Source organism: Apteryx mantelli, chromosome 1 (assembly GCF_036417845.1).
Source record: "Apteryx mantelli isolate bAptMan1 chromosome 1, bAptMan1.hap1, whole genome shotgun sequence".
NCBI classification, from domain to species: Eukaryota; Metazoa; Chordata; class Aves; order Apterygiformes; family Apterygidae; genus Apteryx; species Apteryx mantelli.
In genome coordinates this window covers 197356650-197381463 of record NC_089978.1, presented here as the reverse complement: position 1 = coordinate 197381463, position 24814 = coordinate 197356650, and the positions used below count along the sequence as shown (strand labels likewise).

The window sequence follows — 24814 nt, the reverse complement described above, 5'->3', positions numbered from 1 at the left end:
AAAAAAGAAACTACAGAGCAGAGAAGGAGATTTGAAGAGCTGAAATATTCTAACATTTCAGAAAAGATACAGGGAGATTTTGTGGAACTGAGAAACAACACTAAATTTGAAAAACAGAACAGTGACTTCATACTACAGTTGAGCAGAATATGGCCGAAATTTTCACCTGTAGTTAACAAGCACTTATAATTTTGGTTCTAATAGAAATGACATATATTTTTTGTTTGGACAGAGAGTCAAAAATATTATTCATGTAGTTGTAATTATCTTATATTTCTTGCTAAATTTTGACAGCCCCATTCTGAATTTTACATTCATAAATCAATATGCCCTCATATAGACAGAGGTAACGATTTCCTGCTTATGTTATAAACAACATGCTAGAATGGCTTGATTTTAATTCACTTTTAGCGATGTATAGATGTATTACCCTTATTATTCCAATGGGTCTCATAGCAGTATTCTCTGTTACGCTAGTTTAAATTGTGCTAAGTGCTAGTCTTTTACTGTGCTAAATGCTATCATTTTGCCCTGAAGAAAAGTACTAATGCGTTAACTGTCTTCATTTAAATGATTTTAATATACATTTCTGCAGAATCAATTGACTGTAATCAGTTACTTTTTAAAAATGAAAATTGAACTTCATGAAAATGACACATTAAAATTGCAGTAATGATTGATTGGATAATGGTAATGGGTTAATGCGAAATTACTATGGAAGGAAGAAGCAAAAGTGTTTATCCTGCTGCTAGATCCTTAGAGAACAGATTATAGCTATCAGCCTGATTTTCAGTGCTTCCCACAGTAATTGCTACTGAGGAGGCATGGGGAATCTTGAAGACCTTAATGATATGCCACTGCCACTTTAATTGCTAAGAGAAGCCAAGAGAATCCTAATTGCCAAGAGAAGCATTACTAATTAAGGTGTCATTCTTCATTCATTCCATAGCAATTAATCTGAAATATTTGTAAAAGCTGAGATATGGATTTAGATCCAAACTCACTTAGCTTAACCACAACAGACTTATGTGAAAAAGATCTATGGGTTAAGCAAGGTTAATGGTCAGAAAACTCAAAATATCTTTTTTTTTTCTTAGAATAATGAAATTTTCACTTTGATTTTTTCTCATAACTTTTAAAACATGAAGTAGAAGAACTGAGGACAGATTTAAGAACTTTATAGAATTTATATTTAAAGCATGATTCTACTGTCAGATAAAAAGATCATTAAAATCGCTAATATAAGGTGTTCCTGTTTCTTATATGTCACTGAAAAATTGGATGCTTCTGAAAATCTTCGGATGACTTTTCTTCAGCTCTGTGATGAGCAAAATGATGCAAGTTCCGTTGTCTTTCAGTTGTTTTTAGATCATAACTTGAGCATCACCTGTTCAATCTCCCTGCCTTCGCTAGGGTTGGATATGCATAACTGATTAGGCATGGAGAATCCCTATAACCAGTACTGCATATGTTTCAAGTCCCCCTTAGGTTCATCTCTGCTAAAATCCTTATTTAACCTCACAGCCTACTCAGTTGGAGTGTGTTAGTCATATCAATATTGATCATTTTTCCCACAGCTTCTGCATACTATGTTTTCTCCTCAGCTTTCTTTAATAAAATTTTATCTCAGTCTTACTAGGTCCTAAACTCTTATTCTTTGGGCGTGGACTGTCTCTTATGGTTTACCTTTATGGTGCCTTGCACCCAGACATAAAAGGCTATTTTTCTTCTTATCACATGAGATTCCAGGACCAATGACCTGGCATCTCAGTGACCCATAGGACTGTTAGGTAGACTTTTCTAGTGTATACTATCAAATTTCTGTCTGCTCATCTCAGCTTTAAGTGCCAACCAGTCTAAACTTCCTGGTCGCTGTGTGCATGTGTGAGAAAAAGCCAGAGGTAAAAAAAAGCCTAGACAGCAATTTTCAGTTCATTGGTTTAGAGAGAGGTCACTTCCAGACCATAAAGATGGTGATGAACTGCCCCAGCATCACTGAGGACTTGTCATCATAGTCTGCGTGTCTGGAATTTAATTAATAGCTATGCCATTTAAGCAAATTTAAATGCAGCATCACTTCACCCAACTACCTCTTACCAGTAGCCACTTGTTGCAGCAGTGGAACAAAATTAACCCCTGTACCCAGATGGTAAATTGCAGGTGACCATCCTATCATGGAGAAAGAAGAATGAAAGGATGAATGGTACAAAGAGCAGTAACCTACACGTGCCCAACTGAGGCACCTATGAGGAATCTTGGCCAGTGATAGCTACTGAAATTACACTACTCAATACAAAGAGAGGGAAACCTCTAGATCCCCCTTAAGAACTGAACTATGCTTGGCATGTGCCTCTCTTTCTTGACTGCAAGTGTTCCTGAACAGATCTGTAGAGTCACTCAGTTGTTGCTGAGGATCTGAAATCCACATTATGCATTTCTGGGAATTTAATTTAGTTTGCCTGGTCCTAGACTGAATTTACTTTAGTGGCTGGAGTATGTTAGATGCATTCATGGAGCACCACATCTGGTTTCATTTCATCCAAGAAGAGGACTCTGGTTCGCATGCTCTGAATCCACTTGTACTGCACTTCATTCACGTTACCATGGAGGGATAAGAGCATGCTTCTTATTCAAACTAGGTTACCAATGTAGATGCAGCCTTTCTGGTTAGGTACTTCACTGAAATGCCTAAAAGAAGGTGGGTGAAACAGGGCAACAACTTCCATTGATTCCCAAGTCAAGGAAGTGTCTGCACAGATACCCTTCCTGTCAGAGCCCCATCCTTGCAGTCTGCATGTGCTCAGAAATGAAAGAAGGATGTTGTTATGCTTTAGCAAAATGGGTGTCTTATTAGGACCTTACATGGAAGATTATGATCTGAGCAGTTTAGTCACTAGGTGCATGTGAAGTGAAATATAGGTCAGTTTTTCTATAGGCATTATTTATCTTTTAGTAAAATGAGAGCATAAAGTAGGACAGTTATTTTTGCTTAACTCCCCCCATAAATTGTGATCAGTTTCACATCAGAAGTGGTTTAAAATTTGCAGTAATAAGAAGTTCAGAGTAGTGGGAACTTCCCAGTAACTTTACAGTCTGATTGAGGAGATTCTGGTCTGGCTGGATTGGATTCTTTAACTTAAATTTCTTTATGCTCTAGCTACATAGTCCCATAACTTTGGGAAAGTATCATTCAGAACAAAATCTGACATTTCTTCTTATATTTCCTTATAACTTAAGAAAAAAATTATTACTCAGTAAATATACCCCAAATATTGCTGACAGTATCTTTAGAATGAAATCACACTTAAATATCCCTGGTAATATACCTTAGAACCTATTCCAGAATCATATACAATAGAATATATTTTTATATATCACAATTTACTTTGTATTATACATTTTAACTTTTCTATCTAAATTCCTTTTGAGAAATTTCTGTAAACTTCCCTTCCATGCATGAGTCTGCAGTAATGAAGATGTAACTGGCTGTGATATTAGTAACATTATTACTGCACATAGTTACCTAAGCAATATTCTCATTTTCACAGCGTGCAGGGCTAAGCATCAATTGAAATTGTTTTAGATTTTTTTTATATGCTTTCTTCTATTGTAAATAAGCAAAACACCCCTATTATTTAGATAAGAGATGCATTTATTTCTAAGCCTTTCTCATCAGGTGTTGTGACTTGTTTCTTAGTACCTTACACTAATTTGTGACATAAAATCTAAGAGTTATTTCCACCTGACATGCATTGACATTACATATGGTCTGGCATGGCCTGACATTGTTCCTATACAGAGAGTGCCAGTACTATTAGCTGCAAGGATAGGGGCATGCCACCTGCCTGTGTTGTGTCCTTCTGTCACTTGAACTGTCCATCTGTTACTTGCATAAAGATAAAATTCACCTAATTTTTGTCTTATGGAAAATAAACCCTTACAAAATCAAAGGCACACAGGACAGAAAAAATATTTTTAAATGCTAATAGTACGTAATCAATCTAATCCTCTCAATGTGCCAGAATAGTGTCTCAATTAGAAACCACAGGGTCAGTTTTGCTATGCAGTGCATGAGAGTGAATTTCAGTTCATAATGCACTACTTTGTACGGGCCAAAAGAAAGATAATACAATGCTGGATGTGGCTAATAACTCCCTTACTTGCAATGTATTAGGCTATATTAGACTTAAAGGCAGAGGTAACCCTCTATATGTTCAATCTCTTGTCTTTTTTTCCCCACAGTAGTATAATTCCAATGGTTATAATGTTACATTTGATTTTGGCATAGTAACAGGGCCCACATGGTCCTGGACTACCGTTGTTTTGCCAAAATAGTATATCATCACAGCTAGCTCCCTTTAAATAGTCCAGGTCCTGTTAAACGTCAGCACGGCTGTGTTGTCAGGTCCCCGCTGCACCGTGGCCCAGGGTCCTTGGGCACATCCTGCATCCCTGAGTGAGCCGCACAGCGGCACCCTTGTGGTAGGCTGGTGATTTCAACAGGGGTGCGGCGCCATCTGTGCGGCTGTGCAATGAGTTCACTCCGTGCCTTTTTATTTAACTAAAAAAACTGTAATGAGCAGTTCACCCTTGCACTGCAAAGAATCTTTTTAGTGTGCTCATTGCCATGAACCTGTTTTAATTTAATCTCATTCCAATTTAACTTTGTCTTTGTTCAGTATCATATCAGTACTTTGTCTTTCTATAATGTGTGTGGGGGGGTGGTTTGGTTTTGTTTTTTACTTTATGCATAAATGATAAAAGAGAGAAAGTAAATGAAAAATGCATGTGAAGCAGTATGTTAAATCCCGTGCATGTTTTTCCTTGAAGCAAGAGATCGAAAAGACCTGTTAGATTATCCTTTCATGCTGCTTTTATGACGTAAACTGGGGACAAGTTGGCAGGGAAAGTGTTATGGTAGGTGCAGGTTTGAGTCCCACTGCTAAGTCTCCAGCAGGGTCAGACTCACTTCCCTTGCTTTACCAGATGGAAAGCTCTTCTGATAAACCATGGGAAGACTGTCAGCCCAAAACTGCCATCTTCTTCTCTTCAAAGTTTATTACAGAGATGATAAAGGTTTATGGTTCTGGTGAGGGAAACCAGTAAGGCTCCTAGATACAAAACTAGTAACCCTTACTCAGTAAACTAATGGATTAGAAGTTGCTATTTTTATTATCTATTCCTCTATTTATGATTTTGAGCTCTGAGATATTAAACTTGTTTAAATTTAAATCATTTTAAGGTCAAAATTTTCAGTGAAGTGCACAGTGCCATTGACCACGTAGAAGAGTTTACAGTACTTAGATTTTGTACTAGTGCTGTCACGGGGAAGCTCTTCATTACCTTAAGATGTGCTCTCCTCACAGCTGCACTGGACTCCTGACTGCCATTTTGTGTTTAAACTGAATATTTGTGGCCCCCTGACCCTTTCACCTAGCTGTAAGTCTTAGCTTTGAAGGGCAGGCTAACTCTGAAGCAAAAGCAGGAGCACTTGGACTATGAAATAATTCCCTCTAGGAGAAGGCTGGTAGCCACCACACTGTTACACCGTCGGGAGATGGCGTTTTAAGGATCTTTCAGTCAAGCCGTTTAGAAACAAATTCTGAAGAAAGAAAGAATGAATTCAAAACAAAATTGGGATTGTTATGCAAACTGTACAGCCTGGGTTGATATTAAATACTACAAGGCTTGCCAGTACATGAGAGCATGTGCTAGACTACGATCTCTCCGTATATTATGGTTGCTTTTCATTCATTCCCTACTTATGTAAGAAGAAATTGCATCAGAGGAGAGGAACCAACAATTTCCATAAATGAATCTTTACCTTATTTTTTTATATTGAGAAGCAACAGATCCATTTTAAAGCAAAAAATATCCAGACCCTTACATCAGAGTTAATACAAGTTAGTAATGTGTGATTAAAGTTAAGTTAATAAAGTGGGATATATATCCTGTAAAATTTTATTGCCATTATCAAATGAGAGAGTACAATTTTGTCACAAATGCTATGTTCATTTTTAATTGAGCTGTATGTATTCTACTTAATGGAAGACTTGGGTTTTTTTCCTTGCACACTCAATAAATTTTAATTGAGCACCTGATTCCTGCCACCAACACATTAACATCTGGACTCTATCTTTTATGCATATAGATACACTGATTAGAACTCTGAAGAAGAACAGATAATAGGAAAACAAAAAGACAACATTATGGAACACTTTCAGCCATAATTTTTTATTATATATTGAGAAGCATTTAATTATCTTATTTCATTTAATTAGCCTTACTACTTAGGTCAATTTTTTTTTCTTATTAATATGGCATGTTAGCAACTTTGCTAATTGGCATAAAATAGCATGTGACTATACTAAATGTTTTGTCCAAAATCATTTTGTATGTTTTTTTCTTGCTTCTAAAGAACATGGGTGTTTAGTTCTAGTTTTAAAATCAGAAAATGTCACTTTACCTTTTGTAGCTCTTAGAAATTATAATCTTTATTTGGAAAGAGAAGTGTATTTATAAGCAGTTTTATAATTAAGACTTTAGGCATAATTTGTCAGCATTTACAAATCTATTCTAGAAGAAAAGCCAGTGTTGTGTCACTAGAGGTATTATACTTCTGTGATTTTAGTATCTGTTCCATACTGATCCATTCTGAATCTGATTTAACAAAACTGACAATTCTAGCAGAGTACAAATGAACTAAAATTTTATAATTTGGGGAGGATAATTGATAATACCTCTCCTTAATTTTAGATTCTGCTTTTCAAAATCATTTTCAATATTTTCTATTTGAAAAATTTAAAACAGTTTTAACTCAATAATTTGTCAAGATGTATTTGGTATCTCTGTACCAGAAAAATGATTACATCTTGGTACTTTTCCAGTTTACCAAATACTAATACTTTTGCAAATTATTTCCATGCTTTTGGAGCTGCTGGATAATCTTTATCATATATGAGTTCAATTTTGTTGGTATTTCAACAGATAAAGTAAATCATCATTATGCAATAAATGTTCTCCCCCTAATTTGAGAATAAATGTATTATTCAATATGTATGGCTCTGCACTCTCACATATACATGATTTGTGGAATAGTAAAGCATTCTATTATTTAAAATACTCATTTTAAAACAAATTCAAATATATATTTCATAGGCCTTAGCCCGAAGTTTCATTTAACCACTTTTTATGGTTTCACAGTCGCATTTTCTCTCCTGTTCAAATCAGTTACAGTGCAGGTAGCAGGGATCAGTTTGAACCAGATTTTCCTCTTCTGAGCCATTGCATTATGTGTATCCTGACATCCACAGGAGGGCAGCATGGTTAAATTAAGGGAGAAGATGGGAATATGATTATGCCTTGAGTAAACGAATCTCACTTTTGATTGTTTATATGGTTTAGTTAAAACTTTTATAATTTATAAAAGTGTATATATTCCTAGCCAATACAGATTAAGCAATTGCATGTTAATTTTAGAAGTTTCTATGTGTAGCTTCTTAACAGCTAAGAATATAGGTTTTCTCTGGATATATACTGTCTGTTTTAGAAGAAGGTTTTAAGATACTTAACATGGAAATGATTAAAGCCAAGGAGGAAATTTAGGTCCATAAATTCTGATAAAATCCATACGAATAGTATGGTAAAGTCAGATATTTCAAGGGTGGAGGTAGCTATTCTAATAGGTTTGAGGGACACTGGAAGTACTTAGTTTTTCTCTAACATCTTGACTCAGTTATAGCAAGAAATTGGTCCTTAATTATCCTTTATCCTTTATGCAAACACACACACGCGCACACACGCATATATGTAATTTATATATGTATATACATATATACATACAAAGTTCTGTTGTGGGAAAGAAATTGAAAATCTCAGTCTGGGATTTGAACAAAAATCACTGAGCAATACTAATAAGATGAATTTTTATTTCTTATTGCATTTAAAGTGGTCCCGAAAGCACTCATACAAGGCGTTTTGCCCTTTAATATATACAAATTAATCCTATTTTTTTTAAGTATTTCCAAAACTTCAACTTCAAATCTCCCATCGCATCCAAATCCTCAGTGTTTCTTTTTAGATTTTACAGATTTCTTTTTGAAATTTATGTAACTGTAGGGTTGCACTTTCACACCCATATCAGCACATTGGTATTGCAGTTTTGGGGAGACGGTTGCTCGTGGGAGCCGTCCTATGCAGCAGTAATGGGCTGACCCCAGTAGATGGCTCTGATGCTCCCTTGCAGCTGATGAGTCCTGTATTCCTGAAGCATGACTTCTGCAGCTCCAGAGACCAACCAGTTCCAATTTAACAACTCTAGTACAGGCACAGAAATGCATTTGAATGTTTTTATTTTATGCATATTTATTGTGGTAAACATAATATTTGACAAAGAACAAGTAGTGGTATTGTTATAAGGTTATATCTTTCTTGTGTTTCAGTTTTGCTTTTGCTTAACAGCTGTCTAAAATCTATTTTCAAGATATTATTGATAGTGAAATAACATTTCTTTAGTATTGTTATTTTTTTCTAATGATCTTAATCCATTTTAAAGATCATGAATTCCAGAAAAAGGATCTTAAAATAAGCTTCATAAAGGGGATGTAATTCTCAGTGATGCAATTCTATTGTTTCCTGGAATAATTTCTGTGAAATTCAGCTTGTTCATTTCTGTGTGGTATTTCCAAGAATATTCAATCACGTTTACGGCTGTAATGTAAATTATCATACATAGATTAAAATAAGTGTGTGACACAGGGAAGGTGTATCACAAATTACTTTTAAGTAGTCTCTTCCAGTGCCTCGACCAGACAATCACTAAATGGTACTGGTAAGTGGCAGTTTCAGAGCAGATTGAAAGAGCCGCTTCTAGGGTTCAAGAAACAACTGTGGAAATTCATTGAAAAAAATCTGTTACAAATACTAAGTACAGACACCATTTCTGGACAAAGAAACTCCTAGAGCCACTAATAGCATGAGCATAGGAGATTATTCTGGTGACATATAACTGTATGTTTGCCCAGTATCCAGTTGCTACTTCCCTCAGCATCCTGTTGGGAACAAAGTATAGGCCTGATTGTGCTTTTGGGTGGCCACTGTCATGTTCTTTTGCAGAGAATGATTCTTCAGAAGAGCCTCAGTGACGTGGAGTCAGAAGTCTTTTTGCTTCTTTGGCATCTTTTAAAACTCTAGTCATGTCTTCTTTATAGCAAAGTTTCTTAAAATGGATATTTTAAGAGTACAAATTGGTCGGGTCATGCTATGAAAGCTTTCTTCCTTGTTTTCACTCATGAATTGTAATCAAAAGGCAATTGAGAGCTACAGTAAGTACTTTTCTGACATTTAACTTTCAATACCTGCAAACTGCCATTCTGAATTGGCAGGTTTTTCATGGCAGCATTTCTCTATTAGAATAAGCACGTTAAATGGCTTTATTGCGCAGGACCAAATGTTCATCTAATCCGGTATGGTGTTTCCCACTGTGGCCAGCAGCAGATAACTAGGAAAGCTTAGAAGAGTACTGTTCCTCAGAACTCTTCCAGATTCTGCTCATCTTCAGTGCCAGGACTTCCCAAGCCAGATGTGGTTTCTGTGTATATACTAACCTTCAATGGATTTCACAAACCTGTCCGGGAATGCATAAAATGCACAATGAAATTTAGCTAGCATGAATTCATGGAAACAAGCCATAACTATTGCTTTGTGCTGTGAGAATGGAAATCAATGTCTGGCAGCATTCCTATGTTCCTTAGAATTGCTAGAGATGCAGTAGAGGCAGTCTGCTGTCACTGATACCAGCAACATCGTGTGTCTTTCTGCTGGAGTATTTTGGATGGAATTAGAAGTGGTGTTTGTTGGTTTCAATGTTTATGTGAAGTCTGGCAGCTTAAAAGGGAGTTTTCCAATACATCAGGGCTTGAAGTCTCAGAACTGTAATGCAGGAGAAAACCAATACAATTCCCAACTGTCCAACCAGAAGGCTTTTTTCATTCCTCTTTTAAATAAATAAAAATAAATACATATGTATCACCCATTAAATTTGACATTTTAAAGGATGCTTTTATTGATTGCCAAAATGCAGATATATATTTCTTCCATTAGGATTTCCAGAAAGAATAGGAACTGATAAGTTCAGTCATTGCATACATAGAAGATTATAGCTTTATTTTATAGAACTGATTCAAAAGAAAAAAAATAATATATTCTGAACTGTGCTCTGAAATAACTAATCAGATGACAGACAAGAATTTGCGAGTTTGTTCAGAGTCCTTGTTTTTGATACCCACAAAAGTGTTTCAATTTGCAATGAAAGTCAAATTGTCTAACTTTCATGATGTATAAGTACAGTCTTACATTCATTTGATCTGTTTTTAGGCAACTGCAATGCCTAAGTTTGGGGTCTTGCCACTATAGGGATCTGATATAACCAACAGAGACAGAAGGGCACGTCCAAAGGATAATTTAGTCCATCTAAGCTCTGAAGGTGAAATCTGCTTTGAATAGCTTACATGGGATCCATACCTAATACAAGAGAAACGTGGCTACTGAAAGTGGCACAGTGGAGTGGTGAAGACAAACATGTTTAATTTGCCATTTCCCTTCGAAATGCTTTCTTTTACATCTTTTTAATTCATGGATGATTTGCATATTTGACACATGCAATGAAAAGGCTAAACAGCTTTACAGACCATTGAAGTGCATTTCCTAATGACTGGAAGACAAGGATCAGTGTGAGGCTTTCCGGAATATTTCTTCTGCTGTGTTAGAACCTCATCTTCTGAGCCCTTCTCCAGACTTCTCTGCCTCAGTTTTTCTCCCACAGAAGCTAAGAAAGTAGTGCTAGCATACCTCAATGGGTGTGTTGTGAGGAGGAATTAACTGAAGTTTTTAAAGCACTACTCAAGAGTCAAGTAATATACCTGTTATGAAAATAATGAGAGGTAAGTTAGAACTTACCGGTTACACTGATTTGTTTAAAAACATTGGTGCTGTTTTAAAATAATGTTTTTAATTAATTTTTTTTAGGGATTTTGGTAAATCTCTAATACCAAGAATTAAAGGAAAATATACAAAATTGTAACATTCTGAATAAATACCTTCTGTGTGCACAAACTGAAAGGAAGCATTAGACTATTTCATTACTGTAATGTCTATGCTTGATTTCAAATCACAAATAGGAATATGAGGTGCATCATATTTTCCCATGCCTTTGCTAGATCAGATGGACTTTTTATAGTAATCTGCAGTGACTTTAAAATACCTGCTTGTGATGATGACAACAAATCTTATGAAAATACTTAGAATTGTCAAACTTTAAGATGTCTTGTTCTGCTTACATATTTTATTGCAAAAATGCAAAATTAGCTCTGCTCACATCTGTGTTTTCTATGAAATTAAGAAAAAGTTATATCAATACAAAATTAAAGCTCTCTAGGCAGTGAAAAGAAAAATGTAATAGCCAGAGGTACCAAAACCAAGTAATATTCCTAAAAGAGTTCACCGCTCTTACTAGACTTGGCCACTCTTCCCAAAACTGGGCTGTTTTCAACACAGGGAGTCCGAAACTGGATTTGCTTCAGTTGGCAGCTTAGTTCATTTATTTATGTTATACCAATGTGACTCTGAGCAGGGCTCCTTGATTGATTCCATCATTGGCAGTATGACCCAGCAACAAAAGTAGATTTTCATATTAGCAGGTCCCTCACCATTTAGGCTTTGGAGATCAGAAAAACTATCACTGACTGCCTGGAAAAAAGGTTCTCCAGTTTCTATATCCAATTGCAGTGTCATGTGCGGTGAGACGGAGAGTTTTCTGGGCTGCATGCTCTTTCTGCCCCAAATTCTCCTTCTGAGTTGATTAAAGGTCTGGCTATATAAAGAACATTGCCACAGCCAAACTAGATGCTCAAGGGATGGAAGTGAGTTTGAAGCTTACCTACTGCATCTACATTAGCATTTAAATTCAGATTAGTAGCGTACTTTTGGAATGAATCTCCCAGTTGTTCCTGCTTACTGTGCTTGCATGGGACCAGGCTAGAGCTAGTCTAAAGTAAACCACATCAAAACATAGAGAGTGCATGTCTGGCCCTCAGCACCAGCTGTTTCACTGGTGTGCTGCATTACCTATTTACATTGTAATTAGATTAGATTAGATTTAGAAAACTTTTTAAATTATGTTACATCTGAAGGATTTCATCTTTTATTGCCTCTCGAGGTTAAAGGATGTTTGTTGTCCTGATGAATGCTCCCAGTTTACATACCAGATTGGTTTCATGATATGACATAAATGGGATTAATTATTTTCAAGTTGCCATTGCAGTTACTTCACAGTTTCTGTAAGTACTGGCATGCATATTCACAAATATTGAAGCAATCTGTATTGCAATAAAATATCAGTGTTAAAGAATCCACAGATATCTGATCCTCCAGCATAACTATATCCATCTAATATTGTAAGTGAAAAATTGTTTAGAGGAAAAAAAAACACATTTTTCTGTTCATATTATAAGTATCTCTCTCACTGGAATAAATGGAAATATGTTTACTTTAGTGGTGGTGTTTGTATTACTTTACATTCCTCAAGATTTCTATATCTTTAGCAGTCATAATTACAACAGAAGTTTAGGGTGATTCCCCCCCCCCCATCTGTTGAAGGCTTATTTAATTCTCTTTCTCAAGAGCACAGAAAGTACTACAATGAATCTGAGAATGTTTACTGCTGGGCTTCTGATGACCCAGGTCATATTGTTGTCTTGAATCAGTTTTCTCTCTCATCTTCAACTGAAGACAAAAAAATGGCTTAATCTTGTGCGGTTAAATAAAAGAAGGAATGTGGTGCAAGGAAGATTCCTTTTATGCAAGGGACAGAGAAGCCAGGGATGACTGAAAGTGCCTGTGGGCATTCGGTCCCTATTGGTTCTCACATGGAAGGCAATGATGCCCACAGATAGCCTGTATTGTTGTCAGTTAAATGGGATCATGAGTGTCTGAAAGGTGTTTGAGAATGAACTGAAAATCATTTTCACAAGTGGATGATTACTTCTGCCACGTGTTAACCGAACTCTATCAGAATGGCCCAGATTTTTGAGACTGCATTAATTGCTCTTTCAACCTTGACTGAGGTTTCTCTCTAAGAAAGGCCTTTGCTGGACTAAACTGCTACATGTATTGATTTTTCTCTCTGTATTTTTTTCATTGTTTGTGATAAATGAAGCTTTTTACAAGTAGAGAATTTATCATTCAAGATGTAGATAGATTGCTTCGTTCCTCAGAATAAAAAGGCTGGTCTAAAAATGATCTCTGTAGAAGTAATAAGTCCTTTCTTATTTCTCCGGCAGTGAATAGCTCCAGTATTCCACACACAATTATGTTTTTCAGCTATTCATTAGTGCTGATTTTTTCATCAAAAAGTAGAACCTTGCGCTCTCGCAGTGTGGACTTAGAGCAAATAAGCTGCCATCTTCTTTCCTATGTATGCCATCACATAATCAAAACTGAATTATAATATTTCGTAATGTATTTTTGAATTTTTATAACACAGGGAAATGCACTTTGAAAAATATCAGCATTTATGTATTTAAAAATTAGTTACCACCAGACTTAGTTAAGAAAATGGTTAATTGGTTTGTTTTTCTACTCCATCCATTTTCAGAGTAAAACATAATACTGACTGAGACAAAATGATATCTAAAACATGTTTATCCAAGTGTTTCCATGTTTTATAGTAGAAATGCAATCAGTAGCAATGATTTGTAATTTTGTTTTCCAGAAAAAGTCAGCTATAAATATTAAATGTTTATTTTACTGACACATTGTAAGCAGTGAGGAATCAGGTTAATCTATGACTTAAAATAGTTCCAGCATTCACATTTCAATTTTGGAATGAAGAAGAATGCAGCATTGAATCATGGTTTAAGAAAAGAAAACTTTAGAACTGTTTTAAAGAACGTAAGTCTAGGGGAAGTGATTGCAAAGTTATTGCATTTGGTTGAAATTTTAATTTTACTACTGAACTGTATTATAAAATGGCTTGAGGGTGAGGGTAGAACAGTGGATACTGTTTATTTCTACTTTACTAGGGTATTTGGCAGTGTCTCCCGTAACATCCTCATAGACAAGCTGAAGAAGTACAGACTAGGTAGGTAAACAGTGGGGCAAACTTAAAACTGGCTGCACTGCCAGGTTCAGAGGTTTATGTTCAGCAGCACTGAGTCCAGCTGGAGGCCATCACTACTGGTGTCCCCGAGGAGTTGATACTGGGTGCAATCCTGTTTAACGTTGTCAGTAATGACTTAGATGGTGGGACCAAATGCACTCTCGGCAAGTTTGCAGATGACACAAAACTGGCAGGAGTGGCTGATACACAAGAGGGTTGTGCTGCCATTCAGAGGGACCTTAATAGGCTGGAGAAATGGCCAGAGAGGAACCTCATGAAGTTCAACAAAGGGAAGAGTCTTCCACCTAGGGAGGAATAACCCATGCACCAGTACAGGCTGGGGGCCGACCAGCTGGAGAGCAGCTCTGCAGAGAAGGACCTGGGAGTCCTGGTGAACAACAAGTTGACGATGGGCCAACAATGTGCCCTTGTGGCAAAGGAGGCCAACAGCTTCCTGGGCTGCATTAGGAAGTGTTGCCAGCAGGTCGAGGGAGGGGATCCTTCCTGTCGCCTCAGCACTGGTGAGGCCACACCTGGAGTGCTGTGTCCAGTGCTGGGCTCCCCAGGACAAGGGAGACATGGAGCTACTAGATTGAGTGCAGCGAAGGTCCACAGAGATGATTAGGGGACTGGAACATCTCTCATATGAGGAAAGGCTGAGAGAGCTGGTACTGTTTAGCCTGGAGAGAAGGCTCTGGGGGATATTATCAGTGTGTATAAATACCTGATGGTAGAGTGCCAAGGGGATGGGGCCAGATGCTTCTCAGTGGTGCCCAGTGACAGGACAAGAGGCAAAGCACACAACTGAAACACAGGAAACTCCACTTGAACATAAGACAACCCTTTTTTACTGTAAGGGTGGTTGTAACTGTGGTATTGCATGGAATATTTTACTTAAAGGTATTTGGAGGAATGGCTGTTGTATATTTCTTATTGCTGCTGAAGATATTTAAAAGAGTCGGTGTTTCTTCTCAATGTATTTTGGCTGGAGAGAGTGAGCAAAGCTTGTAGGTGAATGCAGTCATGCATATGGGTAGAGGGAAACAGGCTGCAGCTCTGTGAATTTATGACTATGAGAGGTGCTGCTCTGGCTTGTGGTACAGACATTTAACTGAGACCTGTTCAAAATCATACAACTACCCACCCTAAAAACAAAATATTCTTCAACTTAGCCTTAGGACTTAATTCATTTCTGAATCTGTTGACCTCTTGGTTTTCCTGTGAAAACTTGTGAAACCCAAGTGACATTTATGTCTAGGGATTGGTTCTTACAGACTTTTTCTTTTCTGGACATCAAATGCAGTTTCTACAAATTCTGAATATTATTGTCCAAATTTAACAAGTTTTCTAGGTTCTTCATTTCTCATTGATTTCAGTGGAAAATGAATGGGAAAAAGAAGCTTAAATAGGATTTAGGAGTCTAGGAATTTGGTTGGTTGAGGTGTAAATGTTAGACTCTTGAGTAGGTATTAATCTCCTTCTGCTCTTACAGGAGCTTGTACACTTGAAATGAGCATAGGCTAAATCCCTTGGAAATGACTTAAATTTTCTACAGTAGGAAAAAACTGTTACCATGAGAGATGGTACTGGAAGAGGGATTAATGATGTAAGATTATCACTGTGTGTTTATAGTGATTTGTAAAACCAAGTGCCATAAGGCTTTGCACTTCTATGTTAAATCCTAGCTTTGTGTCATGAATGCTAATGTCTTTGTTACCTGTTCTTTCTAAGACCAGCAGATTTTTAAAGCTGAATAGTCAATTTTCTACTCCTTTATTTCCCCAAAGAACCTGCTATTTAGCACCTTACTTAAGTGTGATTTACAGGAGGGAGAAATGAACATTGTCAGGCAACAGAGCCCCCAAAAGACATCAGAAAATAGAGATCTGCAGACTCTGTTGTCTTACCACAAAAGCACCTGTCCCATTTGTGATCCTGGTCATTACCTTCTCCATAATATATGTGCCAAGGTCCTCTGGAGAGTGCCCTGTGAAGACAGTGCCCATTGACCTGAACAAGGATTTGGAGCTTTGTTCTGCCCTGCACTAGTCGCACTAGCGGCCCTTGATAGAGGCCAGACAGATGGGATATCTCATAGGTGATGTTTTGCTCTCCTGTCTGGTTTCATAAGCAGCAGTTCCTCAGTGTTTTTAGGCTCTTCCTGACAGGTGCAGAGCTCATCCTCTTCCTCTTGTTCTTTTTGTTAACCATGTGGCAGCATGACCACAAAGGCAAAAACACGTTGACACAATGCCATAAAACTGGCTGTAACCTCTTTGGTAATGAAGGTGCTTCTTCGACCACCAAATGATATCAACATCTATGGTTTTAATAGTCTCACTGGTTGATACTCCTGACTACAGCACCTGATTCAAAGTTTGGAAGTTGACTAGGGAACAAAGAGGGTGGTTGGTTTTTTTTAATTTAAGAGTCTGTATGGTGGACAGCTTGTATTCAGGAAATTCGACTCTTGTTTACACTGGAAAAATTTTGTCTTGTTTGTTTGCTAGTATTTTGTTACTTGAGCATTTTCACAAACTGACATTGTGACTGACTTCTTACAGGCTAGAGAAACACAAGCAAATAGATCTATGGAAACCAAAGCTATATATGTATATATATTAAAAAAAAAAAAAAAAAAAAAGCCAAGAGTTGAACTTTTCTAATATTCAGTATTTCTGTGCAATCAGAATTGTTCTACTTTAAGCTATCGCTCGATTTTTAAAGGCAGTTGGCAAAACATAAGTGATGAGCAGGTAAGCCTTAAACAGTGCAATACTTAGTTTCTGCTTTTTTTTATTTTTATAAAACCTAGTTTTGACTGAAAAGGACTATCTCTTTGTATTTTTATGGTTTGAGTAAATAGGAGAAAAAAATCACTCCTTTTTGCATGTAACAACACTTAAATTGAAGAGAAGCTCAATAGTAAATCAAATGAATACATTTATTTGTATTGGGTCCTAATATCATGCTTATGGAATGGAATAACTACATTACCTTATTTTTTCCTTTGCAGATACTTGTACGCTCTAGGACAGAAAGTTTGGAAGCGGTGGAAAAAACGCTACTTTGTTCTTGTTCAGGTTAGTAATCTATCAAATGAAGACTGAAATTTCATTAAAAAGACTACCAATTCTCTTGTGTATGGTTTCTGCAGCAATTTTTAAATCAGTTTCTTCAGGTACTGGAGCACAATTCCAAGCTTCTTACAGCACAGAGACTTCCCAGGATAATTTATTTAAATTTTCATATTTAACAAACAAAAGTATCACTGAATTTTACAAATATATAAATCAGTCCATACACTGAGCAATGTTTGAACCCAAATCTAGAAATTACAAGAGTGAAATTGTTGTGATCTTGAAACATTGCGCTGATAGCTTTCTATCAGCACTCAATTTAAAATAAAGTAAAATTTTAAGCAGTAGAGTATATTTATTGTTTCCTTTATTCTATTTCAACAATGATTTCCTGCCCTTAAAATTAAGTAATAGCAACAATATTTACTATTAAGCTCTTTTTCATATATTTTTAAATAATACTATTTTTTGTTCTTCCTTGTAATATTAAGTTGTGTAAAATAGGATTGTATAGTGTTTATAGAAAATCTAGTGCAGCATTTGCTCTTGACCACAGAAATGTGCTGGGCTGATATTTCGTAACTTTTTGTACAAATCCAGAACTGTAAGAATCTTCACATGCCAGTGAGTTTTGATGTTAACACATGACTAATAAATTAGGAATAGAAATGTAGATTTTATCTGAGTTGTCAAAACTGAGAAATGAATAATTTTTTAAATCTTTGGAGAATCATTATTTTCTGTTTGTGCTTGTCTTCGGATTGCAGTTACAAATTTGATGTTTTGAGTGTGTTGAGAAAGGGCTGTTCTCCTGTGTGTGCTTTGTTTTGTTGACAGAGAAACATTATGGTGATGATGCAAGTCTCCATAACCATCATATGAAGGATGAAGCTTGTTAAGCAGAGGCTTTTTTTAAGAATGAAAGCTTCTAAAAATAATTTACAGAAGTCCTGATCCCTTTCCCTAGCATTCTGTCAATCATACTCATCTGGTTCTTTTCCTTTCCTACTCCTAAATCATAAAAATTGTAAGGATGTTAAAAATCCTGAGCAAATTCTTCAATAAAGAAAAGCTGAGTATTTGACTCTTATTCTTGCTAAGCTTGAAGTCAGTACAGTATTCTCGCTGGCTTCAATGGGAATTGGTTGCCATATTGATAATTAATAAGCAATGGTTATAAGGTCAAACAAGATCATCCGGAAAAGTTAGTGAATTCATTTTGGCTCTGGTCTTACCAAGATTGTGTGTGAAGATATGAGGCCTACTTGTGAGTTTATTAAGACTAGCAAGGGTTGGGAAGAGCTCTTCTCAAGATGGGATAGCTTGTAACGCATGGATAAGAAGTGAAAATAACTTCTTAAAGTCTGCCCCCACCCCCATAAAAAGATAGAACGCCCCCTCATCCTACATGCTCTTCTTTCACACTCCTCCTACTTTATATCCTCGCTTTCACAAGAAGACCTGTTTGCTTCTTTCTAGCCACAGACTGCAGCTGAGTTTTGAAGAAGTGCAAAAAAACACCAAAAAGACCCATGGTCTTTTTGTCCATGTAATATTCAAGACAACTGAGAGAACAGTTGATTCCAGCTAAGTTAATTTTAACTATTTTCTGCTTTCTATTTTCAAACTGAAATATTGAGGGAGAATATTACAGGAATTTTCCAACTGTGATGGGATTTAGACATCACTATTTCATTTTAAAGCAGCTACCAAACTCAATAAGGCTATATAAAAGATAGTGCATTAAATCGATATTGACTATCTGGACAGCTCTAGCTCATTTATATAATCCACACATTATTTACACTGACATTATGTTGACACATGTGAAATAAGCATTCAGTAAGGAATATTAGCCTGTTGTATCAATTTATTATTGACATATTGATGATTCTTCCTCTGTAGCTTAGCTTTTAGCTTATGTTGAGCTACATTAAGGACATGAAATTCAGTTATAAGATAGAGGCTGTCAGTATGATTTACACATGTTTTTGAAACCTGACTCAGGTGTGAAATTAGATGAATAATGTTGATTTTTCAGAAGAGCAATGTGAATAATGTGCATATTGTGATTGCTGCATGTATTAGAAGTTATTGGTCGTTCATATGTTATCAGAAGGTCATTCATATGTTATCATTCAATGTTATCGGAGGGTTACAGGGTCTGAAAATTTTAATGACTTTGTTATATTTACCGCTTTTCCTTTTACAATCCAGTCACTTCTCTAGAAGGTTATCCATTTCAAAAGGGAAAGAGACAGGGACATGATGTGTTCAGTACGAAGCCACAGCTGGGCCTGTAATGCTTAACTTGTTTATCATCTGATATCTTCCTTCATTAATCTAAATACAGATTCATTTTTGTCACTTTAATTTCATCTGTTCTACAGTCTGAGAAGTCAGCTGTTTGTTTAATGGATAATCGTTTTCTAAACATCCCAGATATGCAGGCTAGTTCTTGCTGCCTTTCTAATGGCTGGCAGGAGGAGTTTTGACTTTTATTATTTTGAGAAAGTGAAAGTTCTAAGATTTAGTCTTGTATGCTTTAGCTGAGACTAAGCGAAAACTTAAATACATGTATGCATACATTTATACAAAAGCTGAATATAAGCAACTTGTGTCTATATTTACGGTGAGTGTTACGTCCAAGGTCCAAAGCAGAGGGGAGAGTGGGGAAATATGATTTTATTCCATGTTCTGGGCTCAGCAGCTCATCCACGTGATGGTTTTTGCCGAGTTTTGAATGTAATAGAAGCTGGGAGAAGCTACTGCTTCTCAGCTACTACAAGAGAAGCTGCTACTTCAGCCAGAGTTTCTGGGGCATCATAGCTCCTGCTGAGCTTCCTGTGGTTGAGCTGAGCCTGCCCTTCTGCGTTTGTCTCCCCAGATGGCAGAGACTCCCACTCCTGGGCATCGGGAGAGCTGGGTTCAGCGGCTCCTGCTTTGCCCAGCAGTGGGGTCTGCCAGTCAGCCGGCTGGGGATGTCCTGTGGCAGGAACTGTCGGGAGAGCCTCCTTGTTTGCAGTGATGGGCACCAAGCTCCTCCTGTCACACTGAATGGCATATTTCCGCCCCACAGGGACATTCCCTAGTGAAGCTGTTCATTTTCAGGTTTCTGTGTATATCTGTCTGTCCTGCATTCATGAGTTTGCTGTTGGTCTTCCACTTTGTTACAAAGTAGGTAAAATGACTGGTATTCGGGTGTTTGGATCTATGAAAATTATGAAATTCAGGTAAATGCAGTTATAGGATGGGGATTTCCTTTTCTCTTATCAAATAGTACTATTTAAGAAGGCAACTTGATTCTGGTTTTGGCTGAAAATGTGTTCTACATAACCCTGAGTTCTGAGTACCCATTATTGCATCAAATATTGATATTCATTTGCTGAATTCTAAGGGGAAACTACCTAGAGCTCCATTGACTAAAAATATACTTGAAACCAGTCATAATTCTATTTTAAAAAGCATTATTTCAGATTCTGTGGTAGATAGGCTTTAAAATTTCTTGATTTTAACAAATTATGAAATATAAGATTTATTTTTACATGAATAACTTTTCACTAAATTATTGCTTTAAAATATCAGAATGCATTTGAAATCTATTAACAAAAATAAGATCAATATCATAATCCCTTTCTTATAATGCTGGTATGATTAAAAATGAACTAAGACATGAAGCCTAGATCACCCACAACCTGATCTTCAAAAAGATAAAGTGGTTGAAGAAATTGAAAAAAGTGGGGATATATGCATTTTCCCAATTAGTGACTACTAACTTCCTTTTTGATGGCTCAGCTTATCTCTGTAGTGCGGTTACATGGAGTTGCTGAAATGAAAATTTGAGTGATATGGATGTTTGCTAGGTTATGTCACCTGACAATAATTTGAGAAATGTTTTTTACTGCAATGTCAGCTATCAAAAATTAAATCTGTAGGTTGAGTTTACAAGAGAGGAAGAAGAAGGAGCTCTCATGAAATGCAGTAATACTGCAAAAGATTGAGAGGTATATACTAACTAATAGCTCCCTCTGTGGCATTTATGTACTAGGACAAACGTGATTCTTGGGCACATAAACAAGGTAAGATCAAGCAGTAACAGAGGTGATATTGCTTCTGTACATAAGACTAATGACAAGATTAGTAGCTGAGCCCAGGTCTAATATCTGGATGACTTCAGGAAGCATTGAAAATTAGAATAAATGCAAGGTTTAAAAAAAAAAAAAAAGAATTACAGTCTGGAAAACTTGCCTTATAATAAAACTTGAGAAACCCAATTTAATCAGCCAACACGGAGAAAAAAGTTAAGGAGATGACTTAATCATGTTGAATGACTATTTAAATGGAAAAGATGCTTTGAATAATAAATGACTCTTAAGCAGAAAAATGAATAATGATTAAATCAAATGGCTGATACTAGAGCTAGACAAATTCAGACTGGAAATATAGGACAAATTTCTAACTGTAGGGATAGTTAAAACAACTTAACTTGGGATGCGATAGATTATTCATCATTTAAAACCTTTAAACCAAAATACAGTACTTTTCTAAGATACATACATGAAAGTGAAACTATGGACTCAATGCACAAATAGCTAGGCTTCTGTAGTATATGTTATTCCAGGGACAGGCTAGCTGATTGTAATAGTCTTTTCTGTCCTGAAAATCTGTTTTTATGAAAACGATGGGCTAGATTTTTTTTTTTTAATTATATTTAGTTATCTCTCCTTGTTACATCCCATTTGAGTGGATTTACTAAACTTGAGTTTTTAGTTGTCTGACTTCTGACCATACGATATTGCTCAAACACATATTTATTTTACAAGAGAATTTGTTACTTATTTAATTGCTATAAATTAATATTGTACATAGAAACTGTACATATAAAATCAGAAATTGGAATATATATCCTGTAAAACTAACTCATTTTAATTAACATGGAATATCTCTATTTAGTTTCTCTTCACTGTAGACTTCTTCTGTGATTCTGAATAATTAGTTCATCATTTGGGGCCTGGTTGCCATTTTATAGAGCACGCCATTATACTTGTTCCTTTTGCTTATACACTCTGTGGAAGAGACATTCAGTCACTATATGCGGTATACACAGTGTAGGATAATCCAGTTTTGTGAAGGATTCTCAGAATGAATGTAACATACTTAAAACAATGCAATATTTTCAGAGCATTATGCAGATAATAATCACACACCTTCCGTTTTTATTTTCCATACATATCAGTCTTTTACACAAAGAGTCAAAGGTCTTTTATCAATGGCAGTTGAAGTCATTGTATTTTGAGGTGCAGCAGTGTGCAGGTACAGCACCCACTAAAATATGAATTAAGCGGAAGTCAGCTGTTGAAACTTGAGTTCAAAAAGAATAATTCTTGAAATTATAGCCAAAGCAATACATCTAGGTAATGGTTACCTGAGCAATCAGCAGCTGAGATAAAGACAGTCCATCCTCTATCAGACAAGCTTCACTGGATCCTTGCATGATTTGGCAAACCTGGCAAGTGATGTTGTCATTCTAAAGTTAACAAGATCTTACCAGTGAGTTGGCCAGACATCCTACAGTCCCCGGAGCCTGGAGATGAGAGCTGCAGAGGCCTGTGAAAATTCAGTTCCTTTAAGTCTCAAGTGTTCGCAGACTGAGAAGCTCCTTGTTCTGGTCACTTTTTATGTCTTTGCAGCTCTTTGTTTAAAGCTGGTAACACCTCAGTTTCTTTCAGTGATTGCTTTTCCTCCCTCAGCTGTTACATTCCTTTCCTTGTCTTTCCAATCACTTTTTCTTTAGCTCTTCTTATCACCTTCTATTCTGTCTATGGAGTCTTAAATCACATGGTGACAGATATTCTTCTCATTACTTTTTTTTTTTTTTTTTTTTTTGGTGAAGGTAGTCAATCAGAAATAACTTATGTCCTTGTTCATGCCAGCTGCAAGCTGCTTGACCTGCCCAGTTCTCTACCAATGATCTAAGCAACATGGGGATGGGGTTGAATGCAGATGGGAAAGATGTGGAAATTAGACCATTTAAAACTGAAGGTTCTGATATTTACCATGTTTAACTAGAATTGCCTGGATTATGTGTTCATGCTTTCAGCTGCATAATTGTTCTGGAAGTCCCTCTGCAAAGAGTACTTTTGTACAGAAAAGTCTTTTTTTCTCTAGCTTCGTGGAATACAGGACTTTCTCTCTCACGGAGTAGACTGAGCAGTTTGGTCAATACCAAGTATTTTTCCTAACCGTGCCTGGTTTGCTTCCTTTCAATTTTTCTTAAAGCCATACCCTAAAATACATCACATTTCAGAAAATTGCAAGCACATGTGGTTTTGGCTTTTCTCCTTCCTTTTGGCAGGAAGGGGAATGAATACTGAAAGTTTTAAATGGTATAAAATATTTCTCAAAAAAATATTTTTGATTTCTCTGGCCATACTGAGAGCTAATTTACACAGTGACACATATGATATGCAACATTAGCCCAATTACTACTGTCAAGTAAAGCTTTGGAATAGAATTCAACAATTAAGAACTCCTTTCTTACTCAGGTTAGCCAGTACACATTTGCAATGTGCAGTTACAGAGAAAAGAAATCTGAGCCTCAGGAACTGATGCAACTCGAAGGATATACTGTGGATTATACAGCTCCTCACACAGGTACTTTTCATGATTTTGAAGACATGTTTGTGTAAAACAGCTGATTCACTTTGTTCATCTTCATCTGCCAGCTAACAACACTAAGGTTATTTTTTCCTGCATCAGAATATTTTGCAATTATTCCTGTAAGATTTTCTAGTGTGAGAAATCATGCTTTTAAAAGAATCTTCTTGTAAGAAGAAATAACACTAAACTCGCACTAAGGTTGTCTGAAATGCTGTAAAGCTGTGTGTGATACAATGAAAAATATAGTAAGTTCTAATCAGTGTTTCACTTTTCTCTCTGTTTTTGATGGTGGAGTCATATGGCAGTGTACTGTAAAGTATATTTCTAAATGATTTAGAAAAGAAGGTGAATAACAACAGTGCTTGCTGAGACAAGTTACTCAGAGTAATCAAAAATAGAACAGAAGATATCAGAAAAACTACACAACTTAGCAATAAAATGGCAGAGGGAAATCAAAATTGCAGAAATAGAGAAAAACGCTTCGACTGTACCTACACAGTGGAGGGTTATGAATTAGCTATCCTCGTGTAAGAGACCTTTAAGTTATTGAAGAATGCTCTTTGAAAATGTTTAGAATGCTTAGAATAATTGAAAAGGCAAGCAATGTTTAGAAGGTATTTGGAAAGCCCAACAATTTTATGCCACAAAAAAATCTCTTGTGCAGCCACAGACTGAACATTGTGTGCTATTTTGGTTATACTCTCTCAAAAAGAAATACTAGAACCAAAAAAAGTACCAAGAAAGGAGCAGCAGAGATGACAGAGGCATGGACCTGCTTTTGTTCAAGAAGAGATTAAGTAGATGGCGACTTCCAGCTAAGAAAGTGATGCCTTGAAAGAGGATATAATAGAGGAATATAAAATTACATACGGCATGGAGAGGATGAATAAAGAACTCATTTTTCATTGTTGCTCATAAC

The 24814-nt window shown here is 36.3% G+C and overlaps 1 protein-coding gene across 1 annotated transcript in view; it reads left to right on the top strand.

The window, feature by feature from the left end:
• The window catches only part of CADPS2 (calcium dependent secretion activator 2), a 337763-nt gene that overhangs the window by 195918 nt on the left and 117031 nt on the right, over nt 1-24814 (top strand). Inside the window, exons 9-10 of the mRNA XM_067289963.1 lie at nt 17172-17238; nt 23781-23889. Of these exons, the coding sequence (XP_067146064.1) occupies nt 17172-17238; nt 23781-23889 (176 nt within the window). The remainder of the gene's footprint in view (nt 1-17171; nt 17239-23780; nt 23890-24814) is intronic.